A 12,446-nucleotide genomic window follows, 5' to 3' on the forward strand; every position below is an offset into this window, starting at 1 on the left:
CCCAGAAATGGGAGGTAAAGACAGTAAGACCCTGTTGAATCCAAAATTAGAGCCTGCCGGGCTCCTGAGGGCGTGCTTCACCTTTTAATAGCCGTCACTAGGAACATCAAATCATCTACTACAGTCCACTTCATCCTCTTTCTGCATGAGCTCTTGCAATATATTAGCATCTTGGCGATGAATGTTAGTCACACTGTCCGAATTGGCTTCCCATGATTCTCCGCGGAGCTACTGATTTTATGGTCCATATTCATATATCCCTCGCCATCAACAGTGATCATACCACCCTTGCCGTTTGACTCCTGGGTCGGGACACTGTCGCTATTAGGTCCTTCGTCTTGGCCGTGCTCGAGAGCTTTTTCTAAGTTGACCTATCACGATTGAGTGGAGCTCATCGTAAACTTCCAAAGCTCGCTGCTAGTGTTCGAAGACATCTTCTCGACCTCTCGCAGCCATGAAAACGCCAAATCCTCGATCATCGCAGACGTCTCCAAAGCGTGTTTCACGGGTCAGCTCTAGGATCTCAAAAACAACTTTTACCGCTAAGGCATCCAGGTAAATCATGGTCTCGTCTTGTTGGACAGAGACCGGAAACTCGTAGTAGCGAGTTGCATTACCGTGTTTGCAATTGATGTCGAAGATTTTACCATATGCTGCAGACCATACTGGGCAGGCTCAATACCAATAGTCAAAAGAGTCTATGTTCTAGTAATTAAGAAGGGATTTATCATGCTCAAGTTCTTAGTATTTGCTACCGTGGCCTCATTCCCCTAACGAAAAGTCTAAACAAGAAGCCACCCAATCGTAAAACAAGCATCGACTTGAAAGACGACAGTGACTCCCATGCATCGCCCTTCATCAATGTGACAGGACCAGAATTACTCCCGCGGCTCGGGTATTCGCACCTGCTGAACCATATTAAGGTACATAACGGATTGATTTGGTGTGCATGTTTGCATGTTTGGATTCCCCGAAGTTTTAGTGCAGGGCACGAGAAAGCATTGTGGCCACTTAGTTCCTACTCTTTCCTGCAGCCCACAAAACTAGCCTTGGAGCTGCTCATTCGCATACATGTCTTGATTCTCAGGTCGTGAACAATGTATCTTCCTCTCTTAGGTACTCTCCAATATCCGCCTGTCTGAACGTAACGATACCAGTTGGGTCTAAGCGTCGGGCTTCTGCTGTTGATCTCGCGCTGACACCAAAGCCCTGAAATCGCAATCAACAAACATCAAGGAAGATAAATGTGTTGGACTCACAAGAGGTGTATCGTTCATGCTCAGCACTACAACACCTTGGTGTTCAGGACAGTCTTCACTCCATCGCCCAACATGCGCCTTCAGAACATTCCCACCGTACAGGAACGGCATTTCTCCATTTGGCTTGACCCAGACTTTATACCGAGCATGAGGAGCAATAATAGAGAGAGCGGTGATATGTAATCGGAATTTTCCAGTCTTGGTGAACTTCCCTAAACAGGTGCCGAGTGAGAGGAGAGCGTCGCGGCGGACAGAGGTGGCTAGGTTGGCTAGAGACTCGCGCACATAATACACACGGGAATTCTGATAACACAATTAGCAATACAATTAGCCCATGGAATATGGCATAGAAGAAATGATGTGGGGCTTACCTGGATGCGGAAGACAAGACGGTCTGACTTGGAGGTTGGGTCTGCGATGAGATTTGAGATGCCTTTACCGCAGTATGTGGCAAGCTTCTCAAATAGTGTTTTTGTTTCGGTTTCTGTCAAGGGACGCATTTTTACTGACAGAATTCAATTTCTCGGTAGGAGGAGTTTGAAGAGTTGCGATGCTGCCCAGCGCCAAAAATTTCGAAGAGGTCGGGAAAAACTGCCCTCCTCACCGACGCCAAGGCTAACAAAAATTATTTCGGTGAACAGTTCCTCCTCTGCTCGCTCACTTGCACAAAACCACAACCATGTCGCGAATACCAGCCCCAAAAAGACGCCGTCTGTCTCCTCCGAAAGCAGACGGTTGCACTTCTCCTCCCCCGAAGAATTACAAATCGAGCTTTGTCTCTAGTGCCGCCAAATGGAACCTCGAGCAAGACTACGAACAACGCCCCAGAAAACTGAAAGCAAAGCAGAAAGACAATGGCAAGCTACCGATTAGAACCACCGAAGGTTGGGTGGAGCAGGAACCTACAAAGGACGATATAGCGAAAGACGAGGATGCCTCTGATAGCTTCTTAGGCTCGGGAAGTGAAGGCGAAGGGAAACATGAATCAGAAGAGGTCAAAGAGGAGAAGCCAAAGATCTCGCAACGACAACAGATTGTCGAAGCTAAGGAAGAGCTGGCAAGGATAGCGAGTTTGGTCAATGAGGACCCAGAGGAACACATTGGAGCGTTGAGGACATTGGCACATCTCGCTGCTTCGGAGAATAACACGGTCAGAAAATTGGCATTGGCGACACAAGTGGCTATATTCAAGGACCTGATTCCAGGGTACCGGATACGACCACTTCCCGAAGATAACATGACCGATAAGGTCTCGAAAGAAGTGCGGAAACTTCGCGCGTTCGAACAGAAGCTGGTGTCGAGCTACCAAGCATATGTTCAAGAACTAGCCAAATTAACGAAGATCAGTAGCTCTGCACTATCTGAGGAATCAACAAGTCTGGCTACTGTTGCTATGAGCTGCGCATGCAATCTGCTGGTGACAGTACCCCATTTCAACTTTCGAGGCGAGCTATTGAAGATTGTAATCGGCAAACTAAGTACGAAACGGGTCGACGGCGACTTTGTCAAATGCAGAGAAAGTCTGGAGACTTTATTTCAGAATGATGAGGATGGAAATGCTTCACTCGATGCTGTCACCATGTTGACCAAAATGATGAAGGGCAAGCACTATAATTTTGACGAAAGCGTGCTAAACACATTCTTACACCTCCGGCTGTTGTCCGAGTTCACTTTGAAAGCGTCCTATCATTCCATCGACAAGCCCGCAGTCCAACAGTACCAGGGCAAGAAGATAAAGGAGAAGCGCGAATTTCGATCGAAAAAGCAGCGGAAGCTACTAAAGGAGCGCAAAGTCATCGAAAAGGAGATGAAGGAGGCGGATGCAGTGGTCAGTCATGAGGAGCGCGACAGGATTCAAGCTGAGACTTTAAAAATGGTATTCGTTGCGTACTTTCGAATACTGAAGGCGCGGAAAAACAAGCTAATGGGTGCCGTATTGGAAGGTTTGGCAAGATACGCCCATCTGATCAATCAAGACTTTTTTGGCGACATCCTAGAGGCGCTGAGAGATCTGATCACTCAAGCAGAGTTGTCAGCAACGATTGACCTTGACGAGGAAGAGGACGAAGATGAAGACGAAGAGTCTTCCCAGCGGAATGCCACACGAGAGTCGCTTCTCTGCGTGATTACCGCATTCGCTCTTTTAGAAGGTCAAGATGGTGCTAAGGCGGCATCTACACTCAAGCTCGACCTCAGCTTTTTCATCACCCATCTCTACCGCACCCTCCATCCTGTTTCACTCAATCCCGATATCGAATTCAGCGCGAAATCTCTCCATCTCCCTGATCCTCACGCCCCAGATGCCCGAACCCAAAATACGGCGACAAATAAGATCAACGTGCAAACTACGATCGTGCTACTCATTCGTTCCTTATCATCGGTCCTTCTTCCGCCTGCCGCGCTCCGGGCGGTACCGCCCATTAGAATTGCTGCATTCTGCAAACAACTTATGATGATATCTCTGCAGCTGCCGGAGAAGTCTTGCATCGCGATGCTCGGCCTGATAACCAAAGTAACGAAGACCCATGGTCGCAAGATTGGTGCACTATGGAACACAGAAGAACGTCGTGGAGATGGTGTATTCGATGCTCTCAAAACGGATATCGAAGGTAGTAATCCTTTCGCTGGAACGGTATGGGAAGGAGAGATCTTACGATTGCACTTTAGTCCCACCGTACGAGATGCAGTTATTGGGATAGAGAAAAACGCTTTAGAAGCGAGATAATGTTCAATGGGAAGCATCTCTTGGATGGCTGCTTGCTTGATCTTGAAGCTCTGTGTCCTCGATGAAGGGGCCGCGAGTGTGCATCATTCATAACTTTATCCGAAGCGAGGGTGGATTTTTGTACATCTGTCAGAACTTTTGGACGTTCCAACAAACTATCGTCTTCGGCTTTACGGTCGAAGCCTCCCGTAAAATTTGCCTTTTATTATGGCTAAGCACTGCCACATGCACCGGCTGTGCAGCCAAAAAAAAAGGGTCAGCCACGATGCGAAGTGCGAGGTGTTGGCACTTCGCGGCGCTTTAGTCCCAGGCACCTTGTCTGACCGCGCCTTTGTCTGACTCTTATTGGCGGCCTTACAGGATCCTAACCCATTTTCTGTCTTCATCTCCTTCATTTAACAGCGTCTCCCCTTTTGTCAATCGCGGTTACATAGGGCCCCCAATTCAAGGAGCAATGATACAAAATCATAGTGGCCCGCCTGAACGGCCCGCCCACGACTGTGTCCTCAAACCTCTTACCACCTTTTCCCAGTGCTTTTGTGTCCGTCTCCGCAAAGACAAATGGCCAACTTCGATTCAAATCAGTGGTATCAACTTTATGTGAATCAAAATAAAGATTCTTCACTGCTGGGAACAAATCTTTACAAGAATGGAGAAAGCGGAGCGGTCTTTTTCAACACCACAGATACAGATTTACCAGGCCAGAGATGGCAGATATATAGTGTCAACGATACCTACGTTTTAAGAAATAAAGATGGCGGAACAAATGCATTCCTAGGCACCAAATACGAACCCACTGAAACCACCCCGGGTCAGACACAGGCGTTAATGATCAAGAACACCATCTCGGACGACGCAGTTTACTGGACTGTTACACCTTGGGGCGACGGCACCTTCTATTTAACAAATGGAGAAAATGGAACTTCATGGCATCTTAAGAAGAAGGCGAATGGCTTGCTAGCATTGGACTCAAATATCACGGCCCCGCAGAATGGACAGAGATTTTCATTTAAGACTATAGGCGCGATCAATGACAAGAAGTTTTCTTCTGTAAATGTAAGACACGACACTCCCTTCATCTAGACAATGATACCTTTCTAATCTGTCATTAGCTCCCAAGTTCAACTGTCAGCTCTCCTGCCTCACAATCGGCCACACAGGCGGGTTCCCCCTCAACCACCTCATCCTCGCCTTCGAGCGCAGAACCAAGTTCCCGCGGTCTCTCGACTGGCGCAAAAGCTGCTATTGGTGCCTCAGTCGGAGGAGTCGCGCTCATCGTGCTCATTGTAATTGGTCTAATATTCTGGCGGCGGCGGAAGCGGAATAGATCGAATCCATACACGGCGCATAACGACATGCATGAGATGGGGAATGAGACCGAGGCTGTGAAGTATGAGATGTATCATGACAATGCGGCGAAGCACGAGATGCCGAACAACCACGATCGGGTGGAATATGAGGAACCTGTTGAGCTACCAGGCGCAACTGTGGACCATAGTTCACAAAGAAGTACATAATATTGGCTTTTATTCTATATTTGACAGATTCCCAAGGCACGTGGACAGAAGCACCATACTACCTATCACGGTAACGCGGAACTCTCCTCGATTTTCTGGATGAATGCTTGTGGCGCATGGAGTTTTCGGTGGCAAAAATTCTCTATAACCGATCACACTTGGTTGGAAAGGGGGTGGCCTTAAAAATGACCACGCAATTCAGAGGACCAGCGAATGCGTGCTTGCATTTCCGCTGGTTGAGATTAAAAAGAAGTTGGAACCCTTGGGCTCCACGTGAGTGAAGGAAATCACTATTTCACTGTTACATAATTCGTAGCATTGCTTTAATTCTTAGGCAATCCTATTCGGTGCCCGCTCTGTGTTTCTCTAATCTGCAAGTGTGCCTCCTTTTAATGAGGTGGGCATCAATTTCCTCCACGTGATTGCCCAGTACGTCAACTGCATCCCACTTTTCTGCCTCTGCTCAGGGCTCGACCTCAAACATCACTCAGCAGCATCTAAGGCACTTCGGTGAAGTACGCCATGCCGAACTTCCCACCCGTCCGACGTCGGTTGGTCAAACACTCGGCGCGCAATCTGACGCAATTGCGATCTCTCCCGGCAGCGGGAAACTTGTGTGACTCTCAGTTACCCTCTACCAGTTCCTCCTCCTGCCAGACAATTTCTCCCCGCAAAATCTTGCATCGGTAATCTCAGCATCTCGGGACGAGATTGAAGCGGCTACATGTCAAGATCGTCATTCGGTCGGAGGGAGTTGGGTGAATTTCTCAGGAACAACCGCATCCCGGATCACGGACTCCCATTCGTACTCCTTCGATCTCAACGGCTTCTCGGCTTTCAAGGTTAGGAATCTACTCTCGCTCAAAGTCAAACGAAGCTTTTCTTGTCCCTCGTATTCGATGTAGCGAGCATGCATCAGATATTCGACAGCATGGGCCGTTGATTGATACTACTGCCGGCAGAATGCGTCCCATGACCCAGATATTAAGTGGCAGCGAATCACCGTTTTCCATGTACATCCCCATGGGGAAAGGAGAACGTGGCCCATCCAATACCCTAATTTTGTACAGACATTATCAGAGATTTTTCTTGATTGGAAACTTTCGTCAACCTCAACCATTCTCACCACCTCACCTATAGTCACGGCTTGTGTCAACAGCCAGTCCTTTTCTTTTTCACAATCCCATGAACGGATTTCCTTGGATATCTCCTCATTATTTTTCTTGTTATCTTTTGCAAGATCTAATGAAAGTTTCAGTACCCGGTCATCATTTCGGGAAGGATGCGCTTCCCTTTCCCCCAACTCCCGCCATTAAGCTTCGTGCTCAACGATAGCCATTCACTGCAGATCTCATAATTAAGCTTAATTTTGGAGTAAGGCAATGCCCTCCATCTGGGGGGCAAGGCAACAGAAAGCCGGCTTGGCAAGATGACGCTTCGAGAGCCTTCCTCGAACTTTGCCGCAGTGTCGCAGTGGTTGACGCAGTCCACTAATGATACGTGCTGGCGCCTAACTTCGCGCACAAGTCGCGGTTACGTACATCCTCTCGCCTCATCACAAGAGTTGGAGAGGTGGTTAAACGCATCCTAGAGTGAAAGGAGCTGTGGGTGTTTCAGAATGTTCTTTCTTGTTCAGGATTCGTGTGGTTCCTCGGCCATATGAAAGGTGTGTTGAGATCCGATTGTGAGCCAGATGTTGAGTACTCGTGATGCATTCACGTCGACCGCTCCTCCGAATTCCCTGCTTTCTCCAACACTACGGCGGTAAGCTGATGAGAAGAATAAATTGGAGAATGCCGAAAGCCGTCCCAATTTTACCTCTCTCGATCCCATTACCCCACAGCATCCAGAACTATGTATATTGTTCACCCATCTGCCGGTTCCAATCACGCAAGGTTGATTGATATGCAAGCTGTGGCGTCCACGAGTCTGTGATACTCTTAGATTACAGTCTCATATAAAAGGTTTTCAAACGTTGCACAGATTGCCAACCCTTAGCGGTTCGAAGGTCCGTTCACCATGAAGCCAAGACCTTGAGGATCTTACTCAGGAAGGAGTATAGTATAAGTTCAGAGGCGTCTTTTCTCCAACATGTTTTGTGTCGGTTCAGCAAGGTCGGTTTGGCGATAATTCCGTCTTTGTCTCCAAGATGGGTGTCATTTCCCTCCAAAGGCTGTTTGCCCTTTTGGTATCCTTCTCCCTTCTTTCTGCTGTGTGCACCGCGGACGCTGTCAAAGACTTGCAAGATAAGGGGCGTGCTGCAGTTGATGCTGTGGTCGCGAAGTCCACAACATGCACAAAGGACAAGCTCCGGGTTCGGAGAGAATGGTAAGATGGGCGGTCTCGATCCTGTTGAGCGTCACTGACGAATCAAACTAGGGGAGACATTACTGCCGCGGAGAAGAAGGCTTACATCGCAGCTGTTCTGTAAGTTGTGGACCAACACATTCCAAGGCTATCACCTGACTCGAGATGATAGGTGTATCATCCAGAAGCCGTCTAAGTTGAGCGCAACTGCTTATCCTGGAGCAAAGAGCCGCTATGACGACTTCGTCGCTATCCACATGAAGAACACGCTTTCGATTCATGGAACTGTAAGCAACTTTGCCCACACGAGCTATAATATAAAGTAACTAATAACTTCTTGTAGGGAAACTTCCTCTCATGGCATCGCTACTTTACCTTCTCCTATGAGAATGCTCTCAGGACAGAGTGTGGGTATAATGGAACTCAGCCAGTAAGCACTCAACTTCTAGTTCCAAGGCACGAAATCTAATGAACCTTATCAGTACTGGGACTGGGGCAGATGGGCATCCAGCCCGGAGACATCGCCGATCTTTGACGGAAGTAACACTAGCATGAGTGGTCAAGGCGAGAAGGTCACACACCAGAGCAACGGCCTCAAGCCTGCTGGGAACGGGGGAGGATGCATCGCAAGCGGACCGTTCAAGAACATGATGATTAATCTTGGGTATGTCTTGGTTAAAGCCTTCCTCTTCGTTTCAAGCAGCTAATGATATGCTAGCCCCATGGCTGCTATGGCTGACACTAACCCACCCAAGAATCCCAGAAGCGATGGATTTGGTTACAATCCCCGCTGCATCAAACGCGACCTCTCCAACTACTTGACTAACCGCGATGCCACGACCGCCAAGATCGCCTCTTTGATCACAGGCTCAAAGGACATCAACACCTTCCAGACCACAATGCAATCTGGAACCGGCGTCCACAGTGCCGGCCACTTCACCATCAGCGGGGATCCCGGCTCAGATTTCTATACCTCTCCAGGTGACCCTGCCTTCTGGCTTCATCATGGGATGATCGACAGGACCTGGTATATCTGGCAGAGCCAGGACTTTGCCAAAAGGCAACAGGTCATTGCTGGGGGAACGTCAATGCAGGGAGGAGGAAAGGCACAGACCTTGAATGACATTGTTGATATGGATGTGCTAAATGTCGATGGGAAGAAGTACGCGATCAAGGAGCTTGTCAGTACTGTTGATGGACCTTTCTGTTACGTCTATGAATGATGGCCTCGCTCTGGGTGTCTTCCGCTTGTAGCAATGATTACAGACTGTAGATTTCGAATATCAGATTTGGTGTGAAAGACCAAACTCCGGCAGTGCTTTCGTCATGACTGCGCCTCTCCTTGATCTCATGTTGGATTCTCCAAATTCGGAGGCGGGGCCGCCAAGCTGCGCGCTAAGTCCGCTACTGAGCACGTGATCGCGTTCCAGCCGCTAAATATCCACCGCGTCTCCCACCTTTTGGTCACTTCCTCATCAACGCCAAAAACCGAGCAGCTGTACGTGAACCAAATTCACACTTCCCCGCCTCAAAATCCCTTTAACCAGCCTTCTAATATCGCGCAGATCCCGAAGACCGACAAATATCCCATCGGTACAGGGCTCCTGGCCTCATCAACCAGTCCCCATGGCCGGGCCGCACTTTCACATTGCACAGCGTGAGAGCCGCGACCAGGAACAGAAAGCAGAGGGAGTGTCCTGCCCCAAAGCAGGCACGTTGCGGGTGTCTTGGCCCCTACCAAGCATTCGACAACAGGCTGTGCGACGGCCCTTCACTCTCATGAGTGAACCCGTCTCTGGGTTTTGGTGCCCACACCCACTCGCGTCTTGCCGTTCGCAAACCCCTACACCTCGCTGCGCAATGTCGACAAGGTAAAAGGGTTGAAGCGCCGCCCGTTGAAGCTTCGGCAGACGGGCTGGCCTGCTGATGAGACTCATTGTAGTTTTCAATCGGAGCGCCCCACTGCCTTCTGGGCATGGCTGCGTAGGGTGAGTGCGCTGGTCTGGGGCGGCGGTGAGTGGTGCTTGTGGATGCGGTCATTCTTCTTAAGAAGTCTGGTCAGGAGTCCGATGATTATAAAGCTAAGCCAAACTTTATACAACACGGAGCTTGCTAGTGGGTGGTCCTGAGAATAGTCGGGGCGTCCGCGACGATGCAGGCTCTTGGAGTTGTATATGCGAACAGCCTTCGGGCCAAGAGAAAGCTTCTGAGGACTGAAACAGTAGATAGAATACATGAATGACTTGGCTTGACTCCACTTCACATGTGTGGTGACAAACTCGCGTGAGGTAAGATCATGCATGCCTTGAAAAATTTGTTCACTAGGAGGGGTGTGCAAATACGCTAGGACTGAAAACGCTATGAAGAACGACACCATCACTTTTCCATCCAACCCATTCCAATACATAAGCATCAAAGAGCAACTCTCATGCTCCACCTTCATCCCCATCTACTCTAGCTCATCCTCTCTTTCGTCTTTACCACAACTTCAGAACCTATCCCGCTGCCTAGTTCGATAAATCGTAAACCCAACATACGCTCCACTAACCGCAAGTCCAAACAGCACAAACTTAAAAAAGAACCAACTCCAACTCCCTCCTTCAGTCCTGGGCTTCACACTGCCTCCTTTCCCAGGACTATTTGCGGCGGCCGCAGCATTCGAGCCGGTATTGTGTTGATAGAGGTTGAGCGTCTTAACAGAGATGATGTCGTGGTTGTCGGAGAGTTCCCCAGTCTCAGCAGAGAAGCCCAGGTAGGCGACGGGCGGGATTTTGAAGTTGGGGATGTCGAAGCATTCGGTCCATTCGTCTTCGTTTTTGTATTGTAGTTCGAGTTTGAGGGAGCTGTCAGCGAAGTAGGTGAATTTGGCTTTGGTGGGGATGTTGGCGTTGCGGATGCCACGGGCCTGGATGAGATATTGTTAGGATTATGCAAATTATGGGGGATGAGGTAGGAGGAGAGGGAACGTACGGAGCAGCCAGCAACCTCGTTTGCTTTGCCGTCGTTGTCTTTGTCGTATGGTGTCTTTCCGTCTCCGTTCATGGCCATGATGTAGGGAAAGACTGTGCCTGGTCGGTTGTTCTTATATGTATCGAAGAAAACACCGAGACCTTCGAAGTTGTCTACCGATCCGAAGACTTGTCCGCTTTGTGCGCGCTGCTTGGTGAGCCACATTGCGAAGCCGTCGCCGTAGAGGTTCCCCTGGCCGTGGATCTTGAATTCCACCATGATCTATGTCGCGTGAGCTACGGGAGCACCCCCCTGGAAATGGTATTGGGGAACGGTATACGTACCTCCCAGTTTGTCGCGGTCAAAGGCACTCTTGAAAATATCCATCCGGTTCGTGAGGGCTTGTCCGAGGCGAGACGGATGTATTTGTCGGTACGAATGATGGTGTCGCCGCCAAAGTCGAACCAGCGGCTTTGCATGTCCGAGTCGAGGTAAGGCTATATTCTAGTAAGTCCACTTCGTCCTTATCTCCCGACCCTATTCTCGATACACGGCTTGAGGTAGACTCACGGGTTCAAGGCTGTGCGTCCGTAGCTACAACTCCATCAGCAGAACTCACAACAGCTACACAGAACACAACGCCTACAGAAATAGCCTTAATATCTGGATGCTCACTCAATCCCAATGCCCAGGTCCCCACCAAGCTCCCGGCCAGCAGGCACAAGCTCGCCCATGGCCGCTGGAACAACATTATGCTACAGATGTCTCCGGGCCTAGGCCGCTACCCGGAATAACGAATGGAAGGCGGAAGTCTAAGCTCCTGCAATTGAAGGAATAGAGTGCCGCAGCTGGGCAAGACGATTGAATGAGGCTATGAGAAGAGAAGAATGGCGCGGGCGGAAGACATAGAGTCCGGGTGAGAATGTGGTGGTGGGTGTATGAACGATGTTGTGGGTTGTGGTTGGCCCCGTCGCGAAAGCTGCTTGGTGGCCTTTCCGCCCACCTCATGCCCAGGTGTGCTTGGACCAGCCTGGCGGAGAGAAAGAAACACCGAGGATGTGCCGCGTCGGGGAATTTGGTTTGACGTCGATGAAGTTTTGCTTTACTTTTGTAACAAACATTTCAATTCGTTCCTGTTGGCTTTTCACGCCTCCCATCACCCCCGTACTCCCTTCACATCATATCCGTCAATATGGACTCATTAGGCGCCTCAGGTATGAGCGCTTTCGGCAACGACCAGAAGACGCAGGTCATGCGCCAAATACAGCAGGAAGCAGCTATGCAGAACGCGCGCATGCTCGTCGAAGTACGTCCTCACCATTCCCTCCTTCTATTTCCAATTTTCATACATTCTTCATGCTCTACTTTGCCAGGCTTCTTTTGCTAATGGATGACGGGTAGAAACTCAACGAACACTGCTTTGAACGCTGCGTCCCCAAGCCTGGAACATCCCTCTCCAAAGGCGAGGAATCTTGCTTTACGGCGTGCATGGACAAATACATGCAGGCGTGGAACACAGTATCAAAGCAGTATGTGGCTAGGATACAAAAGGAGTCGCAGCAGGGTGGGATGGGCAACACCTTTTAGGAGTGAAAATCATGAAAGGATCGACGAACAAGCTAGCATGGTGATAGAGGGGTTACGAACTTGATATCGACGCACTGAACGATATCGCACTGTACGATCAGG

General features: G+C 49.4%; 6 protein-coding genes across 6 annotated transcripts; 4 read left to right on the top strand and 2 right to left on the bottom strand.

Annotated features, from left to right (window-relative positions):
- Nucleotides 1-750: 750 nt before the first annotated feature.
- On the bottom strand, nucleotides 751-1,801 carry BDR25DRAFT_299447 (60S ribosome subunit biogenesis protein-like protein NIP7). The gene is made up of 3 exons (XM_033689152.1): nucleotides 1,631-1,801; nucleotides 1,260-1,562; nucleotides 751-1,209 (listed from the first exon to the last, which is right to left on the bottom strand). The coding sequence occupies exons 1-3, from the start codon at nucleotides 1,757-1,759 to the stop codon at nucleotides 1,084-1,086; spliced, it is 558 nt and encodes a 185-aa protein (XP_033554380.1). The 5' UTR covers nucleotides 1,760-1,801; the 3' UTR covers nucleotides 751-1,083.
- Nucleotides 1,802-1,938: 137 nt separating this feature from the next.
- Nucleotides 1,939-3,984, top strand: BDR25DRAFT_338371 (nucleolar complex-associated protein 3; the record flags this gene model as incomplete). Its single annotated transcript, XM_033693278.1, has 1 exon — nucleotides 1,939-3,984. The coding sequence occupies one exon, from the start codon at nucleotides 1,939-1,941 to the stop codon at nucleotides 3,982-3,984; it is 2,046 nt and encodes a 681-aa protein (XP_033554381.1).
- Nucleotides 3,985-4,545: 561 nt separating this feature from the next.
- BDR25DRAFT_274753 (uncharacterized protein) lies at nucleotides 4,546-5,067 on the top strand (the record flags this gene model as incomplete). The annotated part of the gene is made up of 1 exon (XM_033687432.1): nucleotides 4,546-5,067. One exon carries the CDS (start codon nucleotides 4,546-4,548, stop codon nucleotides 5,065-5,067), a length of 522 nt encoding a protein of 173 aa, XP_033554382.1.
- Nucleotides 5,068-7,650: 2,583 nt separating this feature from the next.
- On the top strand, nucleotides 7,651-9,109 carry BDR25DRAFT_274755 (Di-copper centre-containing protein; the record flags this gene model as incomplete). The annotated part of the gene is made up of 6 exons (XM_033687433.1): nucleotides 7,651-7,829; nucleotides 7,881-7,928; nucleotides 7,981-8,095; nucleotides 8,152-8,238; nucleotides 8,291-8,472; nucleotides 8,527-9,109. 6 exons carry the CDS (start codon nucleotides 7,651-7,653, stop codon nucleotides 9,029-9,031), a joined length of 1,116 nt encoding a protein of 371 aa, XP_033554383.1. The 3' UTR covers nucleotides 9,032-9,109.
- Nucleotides 9,110-10,097: 988 nt separating this feature from the next.
- On the bottom strand, nucleotides 10,098-11,723 carry BDR25DRAFT_299448 (vesicular integral-membrane protein VIP36 precursor). Its single transcript, XM_033689153.1, has 5 exons — nucleotides 11,404-11,723; nucleotides 11,328-11,351; nucleotides 11,102-11,254; nucleotides 10,779-11,039; nucleotides 10,098-10,713 (listed from the first exon to the last, which is right to left on the bottom strand). The coding sequence occupies exons 1-5, from the start codon at nucleotides 11,506-11,508 to the stop codon at nucleotides 10,297-10,299; spliced, it is 960 nt and encodes a 319-aa protein (XP_033554384.1). The 5' UTR covers nucleotides 11,509-11,723; the 3' UTR covers nucleotides 10,098-10,296.
- Nucleotides 11,724-11,946: 223 nt separating this feature from the next.
- Nucleotides 11,947-12,344, top strand: BDR25DRAFT_206573 (uncharacterized protein; the record flags this gene model as incomplete). Its single annotated transcript, XM_033684494.1, has 2 exons — nucleotides 11,947-12,063; nucleotides 12,159-12,344. Coding segments are annotated over 2 exons (303 nt in total), but the record flags the coding sequence as incomplete, so codon positions are not given.
- Nucleotides 12,345-12,446: the final 102 nt, after the last annotated feature.

Source organism: Lindgomyces ingoldianus (assembly GCF_010093535.1).
Source record: "Lindgomyces ingoldianus strain ATCC 200398 unplaced genomic scaffold BDR25scaffold_1, whole genome shotgun sequence".
Classification (NCBI taxonomy): domain Eukaryota; kingdom Fungi; phylum Ascomycota; class Dothideomycetes; order Pleosporales; family Lindgomycetaceae; genus Lindgomyces; species Lindgomyces ingoldianus.